This window comes from Denticeps clupeoides, chromosome 16, assembly GCF_900700375.1.
Source record: "Denticeps clupeoides chromosome 16, fDenClu1.1, whole genome shotgun sequence".
Taxonomy (NCBI): Eukaryota; Metazoa; Chordata; class Actinopteri; order Clupeiformes; family Denticipitidae; genus Denticeps; species Denticeps clupeoides.
The window spans coordinates 18,815,975-18,835,596 of record NC_041722.1 but is presented as its reverse complement, the minus strand read 5'-3'; the positions used below and the strand labels follow the sequence as shown (position 1 = coordinate 18,835,596).

At 50.1% G+C, this 19,622-nt stretch overlaps 1 protein-coding gene across 1 annotated transcript in view; it reads right to left on the bottom strand.

Moving 5' to 3' along the window:
- Nucleotides 1–1,616: 1,616 nt before the first annotated feature.
- The window catches only part of adamts18 (ADAM metallopeptidase with thrombospondin type 1 motif, 18), a 42,530-nt gene continuing 24,524 nt past the window's right edge, over nt 1,617–19,622 (bottom strand). Inside the window, 11 exon segments of the mRNA XM_028956435.1 lie at nt 1,617–3,274; nt 4,271–4,460; nt 5,992–6,234; nt 6,531–6,725; nt 7,881–8,085; nt 11,704–11,830; nt 12,478–12,598; nt 15,172–15,416; nt 16,657–16,780; nt 17,067–17,197; nt 18,565–18,737. Coding sequence (XP_028812268.1) covers nt 3,156–3,274; nt 4,271–4,460; nt 5,992–6,234; nt 6,531–6,725; nt 7,881–8,085; nt 11,704–11,830; nt 12,478–12,598; nt 15,172–15,416; nt 16,657–16,780; nt 17,067–17,197; nt 18,565–18,737 — 1,873 coding nt within the window. The 3' untranslated portion in view covers nt 1,617–3,155.

Here is a 19,622-nt window from a genome sequence, read left to right as displayed (position 1 = left end):
GCCATTCTTTATTTGTGTTTCTTGTTTATTAATAAAACCCCATTCCCAGCATGTCAGACCTCTGCGCTTCCTTCCCCCGTAAGTCCGTAGTCGTGACACCGGATGACGCTTTGCAGAACTTCCTGACCATATGTAGACTGCGAGGGCTTTATTCCAATAATTGAAAAAGGAAAACCAGTGAGGTGTGCGCACATCTAGTTGCATTACCCAGGCTGATGGAGTAAACTCAGGTCGTGTGTGGCAGACAGTGGAGGGTTCGATGAGAATGAAGACATGCGTTGAGTTGACAACCATCGAATGGCAGCAGAATCAGAATTTGTTTCATGGCCGCTCAGAGGACCTGGCCTCTCAGACGTCCCCCCGTCGGCCAGACTGCAGAGGGTCATGGCCTGGCTGTCCCCCTCTCTCATGGACAAAGCTTCAAGGTTTAATGCCACAAGGCAAATTCGGGAATGCTACACTTTCCGACGGCAATGAAAAAGGTGGAGCGAGTAGCTGCCGGCACCTCTTGAGATGATAATCTAAGGGATCTGTCCAGGTGACAAATGGGGGCGGAGGATCCTGCCATCTTTACATTGCAGACAAAAGGGCAACCGCGGCTGACAGCAATAAATGAGGAGCCTGCCGCACCCCGCACAATCGTGTCCATCTGAGCCGCGCTGACACTTTAATCCTGGAGAAATAACCGCGGCCTGTTTTGGTATAAAAGGGACTTTCACGTTCTCTACCTGGGCGGCGGCCTTCCGCCGGCTGGAGTGGGTTTATGGATGGTGGAGAGGCAGGGACCTGACCGGCTCTCGGCCTGTATGAAGTCTGCCGCAGTGAGGGGTAAAGCCCGGAGGATGGATGAGAGCTGATGGACAGACCCTGTTAAAATGTGATTAAAGGGGCTGTCAGATCTGAGGGTCACTCCACAGCACTACAAAGGCAGAGGAGAGCGGGCCCGAAGATAACCGGGCCCAGAGACGACGTGTGTGTGTGTGTACACACACATTGATCTCGGGCCAGCGATGTGTGCTTCTGCTGGATGCTTGACAGCTGCAAAGACCTTAAAATGAGCTCGCGCTTCAGGTAAAGGATCTGAAATAGTACATCGGTTTTCATCTGATGCATGGGAAGATCAGGAGCATCACGGTGACGTTTCGGGAAAGATAAGCGATGCTCCATTTTTTTTTTTTACCCAGAAATCTGTCAGCGATGTCTGTCACCCGCAGTTTCAGCGAAAAACAAAAATTCAGTCTGCATACTCACTCATGTACAGCTTCTGTCGTTTCTCTATTAATAATAACAATAATTATACTAATGTGTTCATATGTTTTGGACAAAACATTTTTTTTTACTGTTATTGGGTGAGTATGGCTTCAAGTTACTTTGTAATTAATTGGATTAAATATTAGTTAAGTATACTTGGCCTGTACTACTGACTAGATAAAGAATATTTGGCAATATAACCTGAATTTAAGTGTCAAAGACTTTAAAAGGGTTGTTTTGGTGTAATACTTTTATACCAATGACCTCACACTGACTATAGGATTGCATTTGACTTGCATGTAAAAATGTAAATGTAAAATAGTCACTTAAGTAAATTTTTTTCCATAAAATCACACACACAGCAATTTTAGGCATTTTAGGGGAAGTACGTCTTCATATAGTTTTATTATAAAATCTCAAGAGAGAACAACAAAATTAAATATTACACTTAATAATGTGCTATTTTACAGGTGGCTTCCTCTAAACAGTATCGGCCAAAGTCTAATAGAAATAAATTACACTTTTTTTTTCAATCATTACAACACAGGGTGGGCAGAGTTTGCACATTTTAAACAAGATTTGTACAAAAAAAATGAGACAAAAAGGCGCAACAGGGAGTACATGAGCAAACAGGAGCGCGGCGGCCGCCTCCCCGCCGGAGCGCGTTGAGGAGGCGGGGAAAGGAGCAGCCAGCGCCGCCGTAAAGTCAGTGAGGCGAGTGGCTCACGAAACACAAACCTGGGGGTGTCGCATGGTCCCCCCGAGACGCCAGGAGGCTGCGAGACGGAACAGCAGAAGGGAGCGGCGTCCTAACAAACCAGCCGCTGTATAAACAGACAGCTTCACAAGGCAGGAGGGGAGAAACACACACACACACACACACACACACACACACAGGAAATGCAAGAAGGAGAGCGTCCCGGCGACCGGAATTTGACACACGTTTGACACACTGTGGTGTGTGGACGAGCGGGAGCCTCCCAGGAAAAGGCCAGAAGCAGGGACTCGCCTAAAGAAACTTCCAGACTCCGACCCTCTGGACAACGGCGGTCGGAACGGAACCAGGGACCTTATTTAGAGAGAATTCTCGCTTGACGCTGTCCTGGAAAATGAAGGGCCGACCCTTTTCCCATCTACCCCGACCATCGCGTGACACGCTGTGACGTGGAGTCCAGACATGCCTGGAACTCTCGTCTCCCGGTCCTCTCCGGGGCTAATTGGCCCCTCTAGAGTGACACAGATGCCCCCCTCCGCGCGACCTGTCACTTCTTCCAGGCGCGTCAGGGGTTACTCCGCAGTCCCGTGCCGATGTTTACATCGTCCTGTCGTCCCCCCGCGGCTCCAGGCGCCGCAAGACATGGATCCTCGCTAATGAGCGTTAGATAAAACCGTGTAGTCTGAGGTGGCTGTCGGCGCCAATCAGGGTCCTGCGGGTAACGCATGCCGGCTGTTCCCGGGTCAGCATTAGCGGCCTTGCGGGGCTCCCGGGAAGATGCTCCTCCCTTTGATTTGCTCTTCTTTGCGAGTAGGTCCCTGCCGGTCACTTGCATCCAAGAAATGTTGCCAGGACTCACGGCACAGTCTCGCTCCCTAACAAGACAGGACTTTGTCTTCAGACACAGAGAAATGCGACGAGGACAACCACAGCGCCACGGCACCACGATGGAGGAGGACAGTAGAATTAGTGCATCTGTGACTGTACAAGGTGATCAGGTCCCAACATAGATCAGATTCGTACGACGGCCTCCGGAACAAGGTTTCGTGTCTTGCTCTACGCCATGCCGTGCACCTGCCTTCGACCTCCGGGGACATCCTTGGTGGCTTTATTTAACTCAGCGTGACAAGTGGGTCTCAGAGTGTGGGTGGGGCAGCTCGCGGCCAGTGCAGTCTTTCGCCGGAGGCCTTTACTGCTTCTTGGCGGAGCAGGACTTGCAGCACTGCTCCCCGTAGAACCGGTGGTTGCAGACGCCGTGCTGCGGGACCAGGTGGCACCAGCTGAAGTAGTCCAGACAGGGCTGCTCTTCTGCAGGAGTCGACGACAGGGGACACAGGTACCGGGGGAAAAAGTATAAAAGCACGTTATTCTTATTGGGTTGCAGTGGCCTATTAGGTAACACATTCACCTATGAACCAGAAGACCCAGGTTCAAACCCCACTTACTACCATTGTGTCCCTGAGCAGAACACTTAACCCTGAGTGTCTCCAGGGAGACTGTCCCTGTAACTACTGACTGTAAGTCGCTCTGGATAAGGCCGTCTGGTAAATGCTGTAAATGTAGACACTCTACGAGACTCAACAAATCATGAAGGAATCGTGGATGTTATACACCCAGCATGTGTGCAGGTACAGAACCAGCGGCCCTGCAGTCCTACACACTCCTGATCAGACTTCACTTTGATCTTATATGCCATGAAATATACAAATGATGGGTCCCCAAGGAGTAGGAATGGAAGCACTGCTTTTAATATTCCTTTATTTGCCGTTATAAGTACACTGAAAAAAGTACAGTGTAGCTGTCGTTTGTTTAATGCGTTTTTCTCTCATTGCAGTAGCAGCTCTTATAAACTAAGCTGCCTAATTTATGCTTATTTTTCCCGGGTGCCTGTCATGGCTGCCCACTGCTCACCTAGGGCGATGGTTAAAAGCAGAGGACACATTTAGGACAGTGGTGGCCTAGTGATTAAGGAAGCGGCCCCATAATCAGAAGGTTGCCGGTTCGAATCCCGATCCGCCACTGAGCAAAGCACCGTCCCCGCCCACACACTGCTCCCCGGGCGCCTGTCATGGCTGCCCACTGCTCACCAAGGGTGATGGTTAAATGCAGAGGACAAATTTGACTGTGTGCACCATGTGCTGTTTTTCAACTAAAAGCAGGTTCATTTGGTTTTTTCACAGTACGGCAACGATATTTACTTAATTTCTTTTTTTTTTTAGACATTGTTTTCTTCTTTTAGAGTACCTCACTCCTTGCACGGGCCTACCGAAGTGGCTCAGAGCGTGAGTACAGCATGCAGCGTACCTCTCGTGACTGGTGCAGGGGGCGGACCGGCCGGTGGAGCCGGGGCAACCGGCCGCGACGGGCAGAAGTGCGTGTTGCAGGCCCTCGAGCTTGTGGGCTTCTGGTGGGCCAAGCAGCCTGCCGCTGGCCGTCCCTGCCTCAGACACTGGATGGTGCGGCTCTGCACGCCTCCCCCACACGACACAGAACACTGACAGAGAGGAAGAGGTCATGTTATACCTTCACCTGTAGGACAGCACAGCGAGGAGGTACGGCCGGTAGTAGCCTAGTGGTTAACACACTCGAATATGAACCAAAAGACCCAGGTTCAAACCCCCACTTACTACCATTGTGTCCCTGAGCAAGGAACTCCACTCCCTGTAACTACGTCTGATAAATGCCGTAAATGTAACGTAAATGCAAAAAAAGTTTTGTGGCTTGTGGTTATGACGCATGCTTGAAGGTCATGTGAAATGTTGCAACATTGCATATTCTAGTGCATTACCATCGCTAAAATGCACTTTTGACATAATAATTCATTACATAATGTTTTGTATTCACATGCAATATGTCTCCAGAATTGCATCACGTTTTAATGTGCCATGAATACTGGAATATTGGAGCAAATTGCATTCTGTTTAAATGAGGAACAGGGAAAATAATTCCATGACTGGATTTAAACAAACCAAAATTCAATATTATTTCTATATTTCCAATGAAAAGTCCTTTCAATTTGCCTTAAAATATATATATAGTTGTTTTATATTGTGGCATTGGCAGCCAATAGGGCTGGGCTAATTTGCATGTGGCCACCTCTGGGGGTTGTGAGGCGAGGTTCTACCCACCGTTAGTGTGAGTGTTGGGTGAATTAGTCGGCTGTTGCCTGGTAGTTGGGAGTAACCGGAGCAGGTAGAGGGTGTATTTGGATCCTAGGTGAATGCCTCCCCTGCTGCTCTGCTGCTGATCTCTTGTTGTATCGGTACCTGGTTCTAAAGGTGCTGACTAATGAAAGGTTTCTCAGAGCTACTCAGCCGTGTCATCGTCTCTTCTCTCTCCATCACGTCTCCTGTGTGCTGCAGTATATTTTCAGATTGTGCTTGTCTTAAGGTCTAATTTTGGGCCTTTTCCTTTTATTAAAGGTGTTTGGTCTTTCACCGAACTACTGAGGTGCCTGACACGTGATGTGGCCTGGCTGACGCGCTTGATGTAACATTGCTATTCTCTTTTGGTTCTGTTATATGCTACACAATTAAACGAATCTCGACGTCTAATGTAAGTTCAGCAGTTGGTGGCACAGCAGACCGTCCCATAAGCGCTGGCGTAGCGTTCCGGGTCAAACACCTACCAACAACATAGTTTGCGCTACCTGCAAACCTGAATGCGCCACCCTGTGTTTCACCTAGGATATTACAACCTTTGTAATATTGCAATATTTGGCAGCTACACCTTTAATGGGGCAGTGTGACGGGGCAGTGGTGGCCTAGCGGTTAAGGAAGTGGCCCCGTAATCAGAAGGTGGCCGGTTCGAATCCCGATCTGTCATGGTGCCACTGAGGTGCCACTGAGCAAAGCACCCTGGGCGCCTGTCATGGCTGCCCACTGCTCACCACGGGTGATGGGTTTAATGCAGAGGACAAATTTCACTGTGTGCACCGTGTGCTGTGCTGCTGTGTATCACAAGTGACAATCACTTCACTTAATGTGACAGCTGAGGAACTTTTCCTTTTAGATGAAAGTCAGTACCTGCTGCCATGGCGAGGCGTACCAGCCCAGGACTGCGTTGCCGGTGGTCCGGCCCGGCCCAGGGGCGGGTGGTGGCTGAGGCTGGGGGCAGGGACCCCGGCTGCAGGCCTGCTGGAGCTCTGTGCCGGGTTTGGGCAGGTTCCTGCACCTCCTGCCGGGGAACTCCGTGTACCCTCCCCGGGAGTCCCGCTCCCCGCAGCGTAGCTCTCTCCTCCGAACGCCGGCGCCGCACGACGCCGAGCACTGCGGAGACGACATCAGAGAGTGTTCGGCCCGTCAGACTCCGCCCGCTGCACGCCCCCACACACACACACACACATCGCAGAGTGAGCCCCCCCACAGCAGCGTGAGCACGGCAAGGTCACCCCGCGTCTCTAATAATGACTGAAACAGGGGTGCGCTGAGCTGGCGGGTGACGATGCGGTGCTGCCGCAACAGGGGGGCTGTGGCTCTGATCACACCGGCCCGTGCCTGACAGCTTATCATGTCCTAAAAAAAGTCCCCAGAGGGCACGTATGCGGCGTTGTGCATCAGTGTACCTCGCCCCACGCAGTCGTCACCCACTGCAGCCGCTCGTTTTTGGGGCAGCGGCCGAGGACGCAGGTCTCCTGGGCTTTGGGCCTGTGCTGCGGTTTGCACATACTGTCCGGCACCACCACGGCCCGCGCGGCCGGGTCAGAGCTCCTGCAGAACACGCCGCGCTTCCGCAAGCCCCGCCCACACGTCTTGGAGCACTGCAGAGAAAAAGAGAGAGAGGGAGAGGTGGTGAGCAGCGTGAAGGACAGAGTTCTTCTAAAAGTAACAGAAAAGGTCACCGTGTGAACAGATGCGGTCGCCGTGGCCCAGCGTGAGCTCGGCGACTGAGGCAGACGTCCAGCCGCTTAGCCAAAAAAGGACTTCCAAGAGCTGCGGCCTTTTATTGTGTTTAAAAATGGGACGCTGGAACCAAGGAACCGTGAAATGTGATATGAAGCGAGGCCTTCAGGAAAACATTTAATTAAAGGGTCTTCAGGAAAGAGTCTATGCTTCGTCAGCGGCAGATGCAGTAAACCGTACGCAGACTTGGTTTGATTCCCCGACGGGGAGGCGATGCTCTGGGGGCAGTGCTGGCCTAGCGGTTAAGGAAGCGGCCCCGTAATCAGAAGGTTCGAATCCCGATCCGCCAAGGTGCCACTGAGGTGCCACTGAGCACCGTCCCCACACACTGCTCCCCGGGCGCCTGTCATGGCTGCCCACTGCTCACTCAGGGTGATGGGTTAAATGCAGAGGACAAATTTCACCGTGTGCACCGTGTGCTGTGTATCACTGCAGTGACAATCACTTCACTTAAAAAAAACAAAAAAACAAGAAATATTACCTTAAATCGTACATTTCTATTTCTCTGTTCAAGGCTGGATATTATTCGCAGTGCGTGTAATATGTGGAAAGGCCTATTGTGTCTTTCCTTCCTCTTGTAAACCTTTTATAAATTACACAATAAAACTCTATACAGAAAAGATGATCGCTGCTTGATTTCTTTTCTTACTTTCCTATATGAATTGTTAAAATACAGGGGCTGGGGAAATCTTACTAGTACATGTTTGTTCCCAAGAGAATCTCTTAGTAAGTTAAACAAAATATAATACATTAGTAATAATGCTATTTAATTGGCTCCATTATTAGAATATTAAAGAGAATTATAACGGAGCAGCTTGTGACTTGCTGGAACTTGTGCTTACATCAGCCTACCACCAGAGGGCAGAGGAGTGTCTCTTAATTCCTGATCTGTGAGAGGCTCTGGACGACCCTTTACAGAGAGCCTTAACAGAACGGTTTTGTTCGATTTTTTCACATAAGATTAGGGAAAATGTAGAAAAATAGTGCTTGTGTAAGAACCCATGGAGTCGTACCTGCGACCAGGAGCCTGTGCCCCACTCTGGAGGGCAGGAGTGTGTGTTGCAGGGCTGCACCTGCGCCGGAGCGAGCACCGGGCAAAGCGAATGCGACGCCGCCTCCTCCCGCTGGTACGTCACCCTCCTCATGCAGCGGATGGTCCGGGTCTGCTGGCCGCCCCCGCAGCTGCGGCTGCAGGTCCCCCATTTGCCTGTGGTCCAGCTGTCGGGGGGGGGGCACAGAGAGATCCGGTTGGTCCAGAAAAGATCAGGTTCCCAGGCAGGTTGGTGTTTATGAGACAGGCCACGTGCCGATTTGCCTCTCCAGGCTCATCAGTCCTGCGACCACATTACACGCCACAGCACTGCATCGTATATTTTAGGATTGTACAGCCGCTCCACCCTCTACCTCAGCAAAAAACACACACACACACACACACACACACACACACAGACACACACACACCACAAACTGAAATAAAGTAAAAAAAAAAAGGCTAACGTCCCAGATAGCAAAGGCAGGTTTGTCTGAATTTGAGCCGCGCCTACTACAGGCCCAGATGGGGTCCACATGCCCAGCGGTGCAATTCTTGATCCATTTTACCCACATGACTGGTTTTTGTGCTTTTGGCTAAGGTGCAACACATTTTATGCTGGTTTGAATCCAGTGTGTGCTGCAGACGGATCAGACAGCTCTCGTGGATTTAACTGAAGGGGCCACGAACACTTCAGCCCCAAAAAAGTGAAACTTTGAAGAAGGCCGAGCACAGAGCCCCCCCCCCCCCCCCCCCCCTGACATGGATTCCGCGGTCGGCCTCGACGCCCGAGCCACACTCTCTGGATCTCCGACCGGTCCGGCGCTGCGGAGGCGCCCTCCTTCGCCTGGACACGAATTCCACCCTAAACAAAGCATCCGATGAATAACGCACACGCAAAACCCCCGAATGTAATTTAAAGCTGGACACAAATTTACATGCGTCAAAAAGGACAACATTCAGGGACCATTCAAGCCTTCTATATACATGCATTATAATGTTTTAGGTTATTTGCACAATATTTGGACATGTTCTATGAATATGACAATGTATGAGTATATTTATCAAGATGAATATTGGATGGTAGTAGCTTGGTGGGTAACACACTCGCCTATGAACCAGAAGACCCAGGTTCAAACCCCACTTACTACCATCGTATCCCTGAGCAAGACACTTAACCCAGAGTGTCTCCAGGGGGGGACTGTCCCTGTAACGACTGACTGTAGGTTGCTCTGGATAAGGGCGTCTGATAAATGCTGTAAATGTAAATGAATATTGCTGTTATGGGAGGAAGAAACTGCCACATGACCCTTCGGAGTAGTAATCAGATTGAAGGAGTTCAGGTTACTTGTTTCATTGAATACATCAAAAAAAAAATGACAATAAACTAAGTGAGCAAAGTTGGGGCGTTTAATGCACTGTCCAACACACTGAAGACCAAAAAATTTCTGGAAAAGTCCCCGCACAGCTATGTTTAGCTCACAAAACAGCAAAAGAATAAACTGGCTAATCCGTCAAAACAAAGCGGAAAGGACGAGGAGCAGAGACGGGATACGGGAGAGACAGACAGGCACTGTGGGCACTGCAAAAGTCTTTAAGGTCTAAGGTTGATCTTTTCCGGTAACGTTCCACTCGTACGGACAAGCGCCGCCTGCTCCGCGTTTGATGTTGGCGCGCTCCTCTGCGAACAGAAGCCCGCGGCCCCCACAACGACCGTGCCGAGTCAGCCCCGGGGCCGGGGCCCAGCGCCGGATTCCTGGCCAGCTAGACCAGACCTGACCCCGGGGGACACAGACTCTCCCTCGCTGTAATAAAACATGGACAGACCTGTCAGCACTGGAGATATTTGCTGGAAAGATAAGCAGGACAAGCATTTTCTTCTCCATCCTACTTTCCCCCTCTTTTTCACGAACGTATGGCCATGTTTTGGATTTTTTTTTTGGGGTGTAAAGGATATTTTCTTTCTTTTCGAAATCACACATTTTTTTTATTCAAGGCCATAAATTTAAGCATAAATCGAATCAGAACAACGAGCAAGAGAAACTACATTGGCGCTGTGAAAGTGCTGAGAAAGCGAGTTTATGAAAGTAAAGTGTAGTGGAGCGATTTAAGACCTCTCCCGCTAGAACAAAGCCGGGGTCTCCAACTGCGGGGTGCAAATCCTTCTCGAATTGTGGGAACCGCGCTGAAGTAGGAAGCTCCGAGCGCGAAAGAGCCGGGGGGGAACTGATACTCCAACGCCGGGCTGGACGGCTGCGCAGCATTTCTCCACCACGAGTGCAGGAGGAAACGCGAGGCCACGGCCGAGATAACGACTGGGATGGGGAACAGGCACGACCCTAATCTTACTGGTAATCAAACGCCCCCACTTTCCGCCCGGAGTGGGGAGAGAGAGAGAGAGAGAGAGAGAGAGAGGAGCTAAGAGCCCCATCACAGGGTGGGAAGCAGAACTTAGACCAAAATCCTGATTCAAATGTTCCAGAAGACAAAACTACACGTGCACACCTTACAGGTGCACCCTGCTCTCATTTTAATGTCCTAAACACCACGGTAACACACGTAAACCGCGAAATGATTATTCCGTTTAAGTGGTTTTGATGGCACACTGCAGCACAACAAAATGTGTCTTCTGCATTTACACCCAACACCCTTAGTGAGCAGTGGGGATCAAGAGGACCTTGGTGGAACCATGGCAGTTCGGCATTCAAACCCGCAGCCTTCTGATTACGAGTCCACTTCCTTAAAACTTTAAAAAACTTTTAAAACACGCAATGTTTTAACGCCTATTTCTGTCGGGGTTTATTGTCCTGACACTATTTATAATATTGCAATATGCTCAAGCTATATCACAATACGCAATATATAATGATACAATATAAAATGACACCAATATACTGAAGTGTTTGGAACCAAACTCTGTAAGCTATGAAACCCAGCGAACTGTCCAGCGGTGGACACCACGGTCAAAGTAGATCCTCTACTGGACGAGTGTCTAGTAGAAACAAAGCATGGAAGTGTTAAGAAATGAGAAAACTGGTCTGTGTTCAGCCGAGCTCGCCTGACAGAAAAACGCCTAGCTCAGACGTCCGCGGCGTCCGGTGAGCGCGTAGTCACTACCGGCACTACTTTTTAAGAAGAATTTTTTATGCCGAGCAACATCATTATGAAACAATCGATTATGTTTTGCGCTGCATCGATGCAGAATCATCCACGTCTGCGTTGCGATGCAACGGATATACGATTCATTTCAACCCATCTAATTGTGAGGCAGGTGGAGCCGTAACAGACCAGTAATCAGAAGGTTGCTGGCATGAATCCCAAACCCCGCACGCTGCTCCACGGCACCTTTCATGGCTGCCCGCTGCTCACCAAGGGTGACGGTCAAATGCAGACGACACATTTCGATCTGTGTCATTAGTGCCTAATGACGTCCCCCACAAGGACAAGCCCCTGCTGGCCTGTCGTGTCCGCGGTGGACTCTCAACGTCCCTCCTCCCGAACTCCAACTCGCTCTGCGAGGAGGCTTTGGCGCCGGAAGCCGGAGCTCTGCGCCTTGGAGCGGCCGCTGGAGCCAGGCTAGCCCTGTCTGGAGGGTATGTTAATCCTGTTTGGTTTGGAGAGGAGGCGCTGGACCACTCCAGCCACCCCCGCGGCACCCTGCCCCACAGCCACAGTCCCCACCCACTCCGGGCTAATTCTGATCAACACCTAGACTGGATTTAAACACACGTGCTGGCAGACAATATTGAAACGGCCGCGGCAGTATCAATAAAGTGTGGTCGGCGCTGGTTTTCGGCAGGACTCACTATGCCGGGCAGGGTTGGGTGTTGCACAGATGAGAGCCGAGTGAAGGCTTGGTCTGGGGGTTGCACAGGCTGGCGTTGACTTGCGCCCGCTGGTCCTGCAGACATATGGCCTTTGTTGAGACTCGACCTGCGGAGAAAATAATCGGCGCGGTTATTACAAGCCGGGGTTCCGTTAAACAATGAGCGTCCGGCCAGGACTGCGGCGGGACGGGCAGCCGAAGCGTGTCCCTTAAGCGCATTGTACAGTGCGGCTGTAAAGATAAAACCGCGGCATCGGTGGCGGCGTCTGGACAAAGGCCCTACTCTTTCACATCCAGGGCCAATGGGGGAGGCGAAGAGGTGCCCGGTGCAGGGAAGGCATGAATGAAAAAGGCCGAGTGCAGATAGGGATCTGTGCCGCGAGCTTGTTACGGCGCTGTCTGTCTGCCGTCCCCTCCCAGGGTAAATGGGGCAAAGTAGGCTCTGTTCCACACATAGACGGTGTTGAGTGAATGGAATACTGGGCACCGATGGAGGTCTAAAAGGAGGGAGTGTGTGTGTGTGTGTGTGTGTGTGTGCTTCTCTTTCTCTCTTGCTCACAAAGGTGCTTTTGATGGGTTTGGGCAAACTCTGTAACCTCCACACACACACAAGGCAATCTGTCTCTGGTCTAAGCCACATATAAACAGAGAGAGAGAAAGAGAGAGAGAGAGAAGACTCACCTCCAACAAAAAAAAAAGGAAGAAAAATCTCAGCCAACACACTGCACACACACACACACACACACACACCCACCTCCTGCACAGGGAGCCGAGCAGTCGGAGCGCACCACACCCCAGGTGAAGTTGGGCTTCCTTTCAGCGTGGGGTAGGGAGTACTCCCACAACACGCCTGGGTTCTTCCCCTGCAGCAGGATCTGAGGGGGAGAGGACACGGAATGGGCGAGAGATGCAATCACAATCGTTCCATGAAAAGATGGAAAGTGTTATGGAAGGGACCAAAAGGAGCATGTATCCTGTGCATCTGACCTCCCCCTCCAAGCAGCCACCAGTAAGCTGCCAAGGTACAGCTCATAATGGAACACGAGAACACGGGCCTGATCTCTAACAGCATCCAGAGGCCTCCTGAACCGGAGCTGGAGGAAGTAAGGGAACCCCATGGTCACAGAAGGAGGCCTGGATTCAAACCTGGGTTCACTACCACCCACCCAGCTATACCTCTGACCCGAGTCTACGGGCCTGGACAGGGTCCAGGAGACCCTGCACACTCGGCGGTCCAAGTTCCGCACTAATTTACCACTGGCACACTGCGCGCGGCGACAGCCGTCCAGAGCCGTAATCAGGAGGGGGGGTCCCGAGTCCATCTGGGACCCGGTAAGCCGCCTTAATTCAAACACAACGCTGGGGTGGCTGAGCGGGATCAGCGCGTGTGCCCCTCCATCCCAGCATGGCCGCCTGCCCAACCTCTGAAATACGGGGGGCTTGGGTTTCACCAGGTTTTAGCGCCAGAGGCCGGCACATCAGCCAGGCGTCTGGCGTCTCCAGCACCTATCTGGAGCAATGATTTCCCAGGCACGTCGGGTAATAAACCAAGACGACGGTCAAAAACAGACAAGAGTGAGAGGCTCCATATGGAACGGTGGCAGCTAATGAGCTCGGAAAGGGCAAGGTAAGCTCGGACGTTGCCCAGAAACACATTCCCACCCAGCAACAGAGAGAAATAAAGGAATAAAAGTGCTCAATTCCACTGTTGCGTTTGCGTGGACCACGCCCAGGATCCGGTGACCTGGACTGGCACGACCCCTCTGCCAAATGGCTCCGCACGGAATGTCAACGCGTAAAATAATCCCCCCGCCGCATTTCCAGCGGGCGTCCGCGGGTTTGGGGAGCGTGGCTGTGTTGTGTCTCGTCTCTCTCGACACTCGCCACACTTTTTTTGCCTCAGAACTCTCCTTTCCTCAAAATTTATTTTCATTCCAGCTCTGGGCTGAGTCAGGGTTCTGAGGTGGACCCTAAAGCAGCAGAGACAGCGAGAGCCGGTCTGGCTCCATTTTTCATTTCATCTGAAAGAGACTTAAGACTTTTGCGGCCTGGGACCGCGCTCTTCTGATCTATTGAGTTCAATTGCGAAAATCTTAATCTTTTAATCTTTCTCCGTCTCTCTCTCTCTCTCTCTTCTTTTCGCAATTACCGAGCATACTTAGAGGGATTAATGGCATCCCATCTGCAGAGCTGTGCCGCAGCGATGCCGGCCACCCTCAGCGGACATGATGCAACGCTGCGCCGGCATGCCGAATGCGTCACGATAAAAGAACCTAGGACTTCACGCCGGTGATACCATGCAGTTCAGAATGCAACAGATCAAAAGGCCAAAGGGATCACATCAGTATTGATGTACGTAAACCATCGGACGTTCTAAGCCTGAGGGGTTTACTGCGAAAAAAAGACCTTTTGGCTCAGACGGGGAAAAGTTGTTCTTCATGGCATTGGCCATTCCAGAGAACTCCAAGTCATTAGCGCATCTGGTTAATTTACAGAACATTTTGCAGCACCTCTGCAGGTGTGCGGGACCACCTTCATCCTATGTTGAAGACGACGAGGTCCCCGTAATGTGCAAACCATATGGTGTGACCTCCATTCATCAGATTCACCGCACACATCAGCTGAAGAGTTTGGAGTCAGCGCAATAGTTGCTTTTTCTACCATCATCAAGAACTTTCAAAAGAACCAAATCTTTGCCTCAGACAGAGCTTGTCTTGCATTCCACTAACCTATAACTTGGTTCTATATCTAAACTCACTATTCTTTCAGTGGTCTAAATTGTGCCTTTGCATTTTAACCTTGAAAATGTATTCAGCTTGTCTGGACACATGACTTTCAAAGCACAGACAGTAAGGAGGATTATGGGTATTATATGTGTAATTATGCAATATTAACTGAAATCCCCAGAATGCATGCAGTGTTCACGAAAAGCCTTACTTCTACAGAGATCGTCGCCAAATTCCCCCTAGAAAACTTTACGGAATCGCGAAGGCACTGCTGACCTCCTTTTCAAGAGCGGCCGAATGTGCAGAGCGGTCTCTTCTGCACATCTTTTCCTGAAGCTTCTCCATCCGTGCATTCACACAGACTATGTGCCAGACCATGCGTTGCCTTCATGCGAGAGTAGCAGTTGGCCAATACTTTTCCAGAGCGAACACGGTGAATTCAAAGCCTGGTGCCACTCTCCCAGCGGGCAGTTTGAACCCGGACCCCTCCATGTGGAAGATAAAAGCCCCAATGCCGCCAAGCAATTAATGCTGAACAGTAGCGTTAGTCCTCCCTTACAGTTCACTTTTCCCTCACTCCCTCTTTTTATCTCGCCTAGCCAATGCCCTCCCGGCCTTGTTCTCATCTGACCTAGCAAACTGGGCGGTTTTGCCAGGGCCCTGTCACGGCTAATTCGCTAACGGGTGTCAGGGCCCAGGGGAGACGAGGGGGCGAGACTCACTTCAAAGACCAGGGTCTCATTAGTCGGGCCGGCCGCGTACAGGCTCTCTGGGCGGCTGAAAGAGCGCTGATAGTCGAACGTGGCGCCCCCGATCTGGAACCTCCCCGGCCAATCCACCGTCCAGTCGCCGGTCAGGTAGTACTTGCGCTTCAGGCTCCGCACCGCGAGGTAGCTGGTGGAGATTTCCTGCTCCCGCACCCAGATGCTCCGGGCCCCTGCTGGGATGGTCACCACCGGGTAATACTCTGCAGGACAGCACAGGAGGATCAGTGTGAAGCAATGCAGAGGTCACGTCATGAAGATATGACTATGAACAGTAGAGGTGTGGATCATCAATGCGTCAAATCAATTTTTCTACATTACTTCACGTTATGCTTTCAGATACGTCAGTGAGATGAGAGTTAAGGCCATAGACATCTGAACCAGGCGTTTTTCTGCCATCTGTGGTGTCAGGTGAGCACGGATTGAACAACAAAATAAATAAATAAATGTTGCGTGCAATAATTTCTTGGTGTAAATTTCTGCCGAAATCCTGACAAATCCTGAAATGGCAATCAAAAGTAGCTACAAAGCGCAGCAAAAAATGCGTATGATGGAGCTGGAGCGGCACTGTACTCAGATCAGGCCGCCACAGTCACTACCGGCACTACTTTTTATAACGTCATCATGATATAATCATTATGCAGAATCGTCCATGTCTGCATTGCAATGCAACTTCAACAACCCTAGTCACACACCCAGCCCACACAGACCCTTCTTCCCCATTCACGACTATTTAAACCTCCTGCTGTCAACACATTTATATCAGTTATATCGATTACAGATTGTTACGGCCTAAAATAGTCCAAAAAAACTGCCTAAATAACCTGGTGGGCATTTAATTGCCGCAGCTACTCAACATGCTTAAATTGTAATTGGGCTCATCAATGCCTGTAGTTGCCCGTAGTTTTGGGTTCACCGATGCCTATAGCCTTTTCCAGAATTTTTTTCCTATCAAATTCAAAACCACCCTGAACACAAGATCCTGTCTCACCCTTTTCACTAATGTCCTTCTTTGTTTTCTTCCTGTTGCCAATTGTTCAGGTGAAGACGGATTCAAGAATTCCTCTAGTTAATCTGACATTCAGCAACACTCCCAGCCTGCTACATAGTGCTGTGGAAATGTCCCCTTTTCCGTGAATGTAAGAAAATCCTTAGTAAAATGGGGACTAGTTATCAGATGCTGTAAGTACGCTGCTCTGCAGACACAGTCTCAGCTGCTTCGTCTCTTATTAAACATTTCCCCAGGCGCCGTGGGAGCTCTCCCAGCTGGAATGAGCCGAGTTTAATGGAGTGAGATTTAATATCCCGGCGCTGGAAGAGTGGCCGCTGGCGAGGCCTGAGGGTATAGCATGATGCCTCCTGGGCGAAGGGCCTTCGTTCCCGGACTGCTCTCCACTGCCAGTAGACCCAGCCGCACTCCCCCTGATCCACACTGTAACGTACCGTTTGCCCGATGCTGCTGGTTGTACTGGCCGTGGTGGAGCTTGCAGGTGGAGTTGTCTCCTTTGCACACGCCGCAGGCATCCAGAGAAGCTCTGGAGCCCAGAACCTGGTCACACCCAACCGGCTGCAGAAAACGACACAGATTTTATGTCGTGAAAGTATGGAAGCCAATCATTTGCTCCATTGTGCTAATGCTGGCCATTAAAAGGCAACGTGTTCATTTTTTGTCTGCCGTTTATTTGATGACACAAATTCAGCGTGGCAGCAACTGCATCCTTGGAGAGATTTAGAGACTCGCAGATGTCGCTGTGCATGTAGGAAATCCCACAGGCAGTTTCACAGCAGCAGGTTCAAAGGGTCAAACAGGGGAAGACATTCATTTGTTCAAGATATCGGATCAGCTTTCATACCTGACAGATGCCCTCGATGCAAACGTCCCCCTTGTGGTCGGAGCACGACGTCCCGTCCTTCACTTTGCTGGACATGGCGAAGAAGAAGTCAAAGTCCTCGGCGATGCAGTAGAGTTTGCAGATGTCCTCGTCTGCAGGTGACATGACCCGGGTCAGCGCTTGTTCCCAGTTTAACGAGGCCGCGGCAAGTAGCTCGACACTCATTATTCTGTATATTCACTCACAGCGTGAGTCTCTGTGGATTTACTGGGGGAACAGATGGTCCCGGGGCATGGAGGGGGCTTTTATTATTAATCCAGGTGTTTGCTGTGGGAATCCATACACAATTCAGACTCCTTAAAGCCTCATAATCCATGTCTGGGGCAATGATAGCTGATGATCTAACCATAAAATGTGCAGCCCTATTTAAAATAAATTGGACAAGTGAGATACTCAGATTCAGATATATACATATCTGGTGGAAAGATAAAAAATGATTGCATGATTGTGGAATGTGATTTAAAAAAAATGTCATACAATACAAGGGAGCTCCCTGCAAATCTCACAAATAAATTACGGTTAAGATATTGACTGGGCAGGAACATGAATTGCACACCAAATGTTTAAATCATTTTCAACTCACACTGTCCAACTAAGTGGTTTGCAAATTGTTGAATTTCAACAGAAACACACCTTCTTCATCATGACCAGAGCAACCCGATCTCACCAAAACTTTTGACCAGCATACATTACGTTATGTTTTGCACCTATTTTACAGCCTATTGAGAGAACGATAATTGAAAAATAATTGTCCCCTTTGTATCTGGGACACAAAGAACGAACACAGAACTGGCAACGAGGAACCGGTAACCACGGGATACCCAGTAATAGAGGATGTGCAGATTTAATCCAGTAGGATCTGGGCCTCATATCCCAGTTAAGTAGGGTAAATGCTTTTACCTCCCACTACCTGTGCCCGCCCTCTGAAAGCGTGCCAAGCCCGGGGCGTGGCCAGCCGGTCACACCGCGCCGGCCTCATCGCTCCTAATCGGTGTGCGTAGGGCACTAATGGCTACAGCCCCCAAACTTCCACCCCCCCTTCTCGGCAGCATGTAAAAACCTGCCCTCGGGGGCTTCCTCTATAATCTTCCCCCTGTTCGCCGTACGAAAGCAGGTGGCTACACGTTTCCAGAGTCGAGCGGCTCAGAAGACTCGCCGCTCTAGATTATGAAGCGTGATTCACGTCTTCCTGTGCAGCTATTACTGCGGCAGAAAGTAAGACGTGTTATTGTTATCATCATTTTTACGCTTTTTGTACACATCATGCAGACCCTATCAGCGTGCACAGGACTTAATGAAGTAAACTTTTTTTTTTCCTTCACTAATCGAATGAGACGTTGCACTTCGGGATTTTCTATGAAAAGCTCTCTTGAGAAGGTGTTATGGTGCACGCTGACTGCTAGTGAGACCTTTGCTCTGTTCATCATTATTGTGGGGAAAGGCAGAAAAGCTCCCATACCGTCCACCTTGGTGTACGGCTTCCATTTGTAGTACCATCCCCTGAAGGGCTTGCTGTTGTACTCGGCGCACTGCTGGGCGCGGAAGTCCACGGCGTTGGCCTGGCACGGACGTGCGTTGCACAGCTGGTGCAGGCGGCCGGGGCCTGGGCAGAACTTCCCGTTGTGCTGTGGGCTTTGGGGCGAAACAACCAGCAATTAGCACATGGAGAGGAGGAAAAGGCGCGCCAGAAACAGATGTCGGGCGAGCGAGAATGCACACTTCTTCTTCTCCGGCTACTGTGTCAGGGTCTGATTATCGTTGCATTTTGAAGGCGTGCCATGTTGCTTTTCCCGTTTGGCCTCAGCAGACACGGCAGATATCAGTTGTTGCCGCGATACTTGACAGTTCTGTCAGCTTTGTGTGGATTGTGGCGCATTCGAATGATTTGAAACAAGTCATTCCTACATTGAATGACTGTGTGAAAAAGAGGCAGAATGCTTGTGTTCTTTGTGCTTTTCCGAATCCAACCATCTAACAATTAGCAGGAAAAACAGTAATAAAATTATTTATTTTATTTTTTTTTATGTATTGATTTTATTTTCAATGGACGAAACACACCACCAGATCCTAACATAAATGCAAGAATTACAAATCAATATAATATTCTGCCACTGCATTGTTCACTATTGCAAGGTCCCACCTTCCTCAGGAAGTATTTCATTGCGGAAGCCAACTTTTGTACAACATTCTGTTTTAGGCAAATATGTTTTTTTTTTTTTCTCAATCTCATCTTTTAAATGTTGCAGTGTGAGATTTGGAGTTTCTGAGAGGCAGACGGTGATGAGTTACCTTCACTAAGGTGTTAGGCTGCATTGTGAGAGGCCGCCGAGCAATTTCAAGCTGTGATTTTTGGACGTGACTGCATTTTCAACAGATTATTAAGCCGTTTATTGCAAAATGGCTTGTCGGGACTGCATGAGCAGCCCGCGCAGGGTGACTGTGATCATTACCAGAGAGCGGTGACTGCGCCGGCTGCTCCGCTGCTTTCTACACACGTCGCAATATGTCTTATTCCTC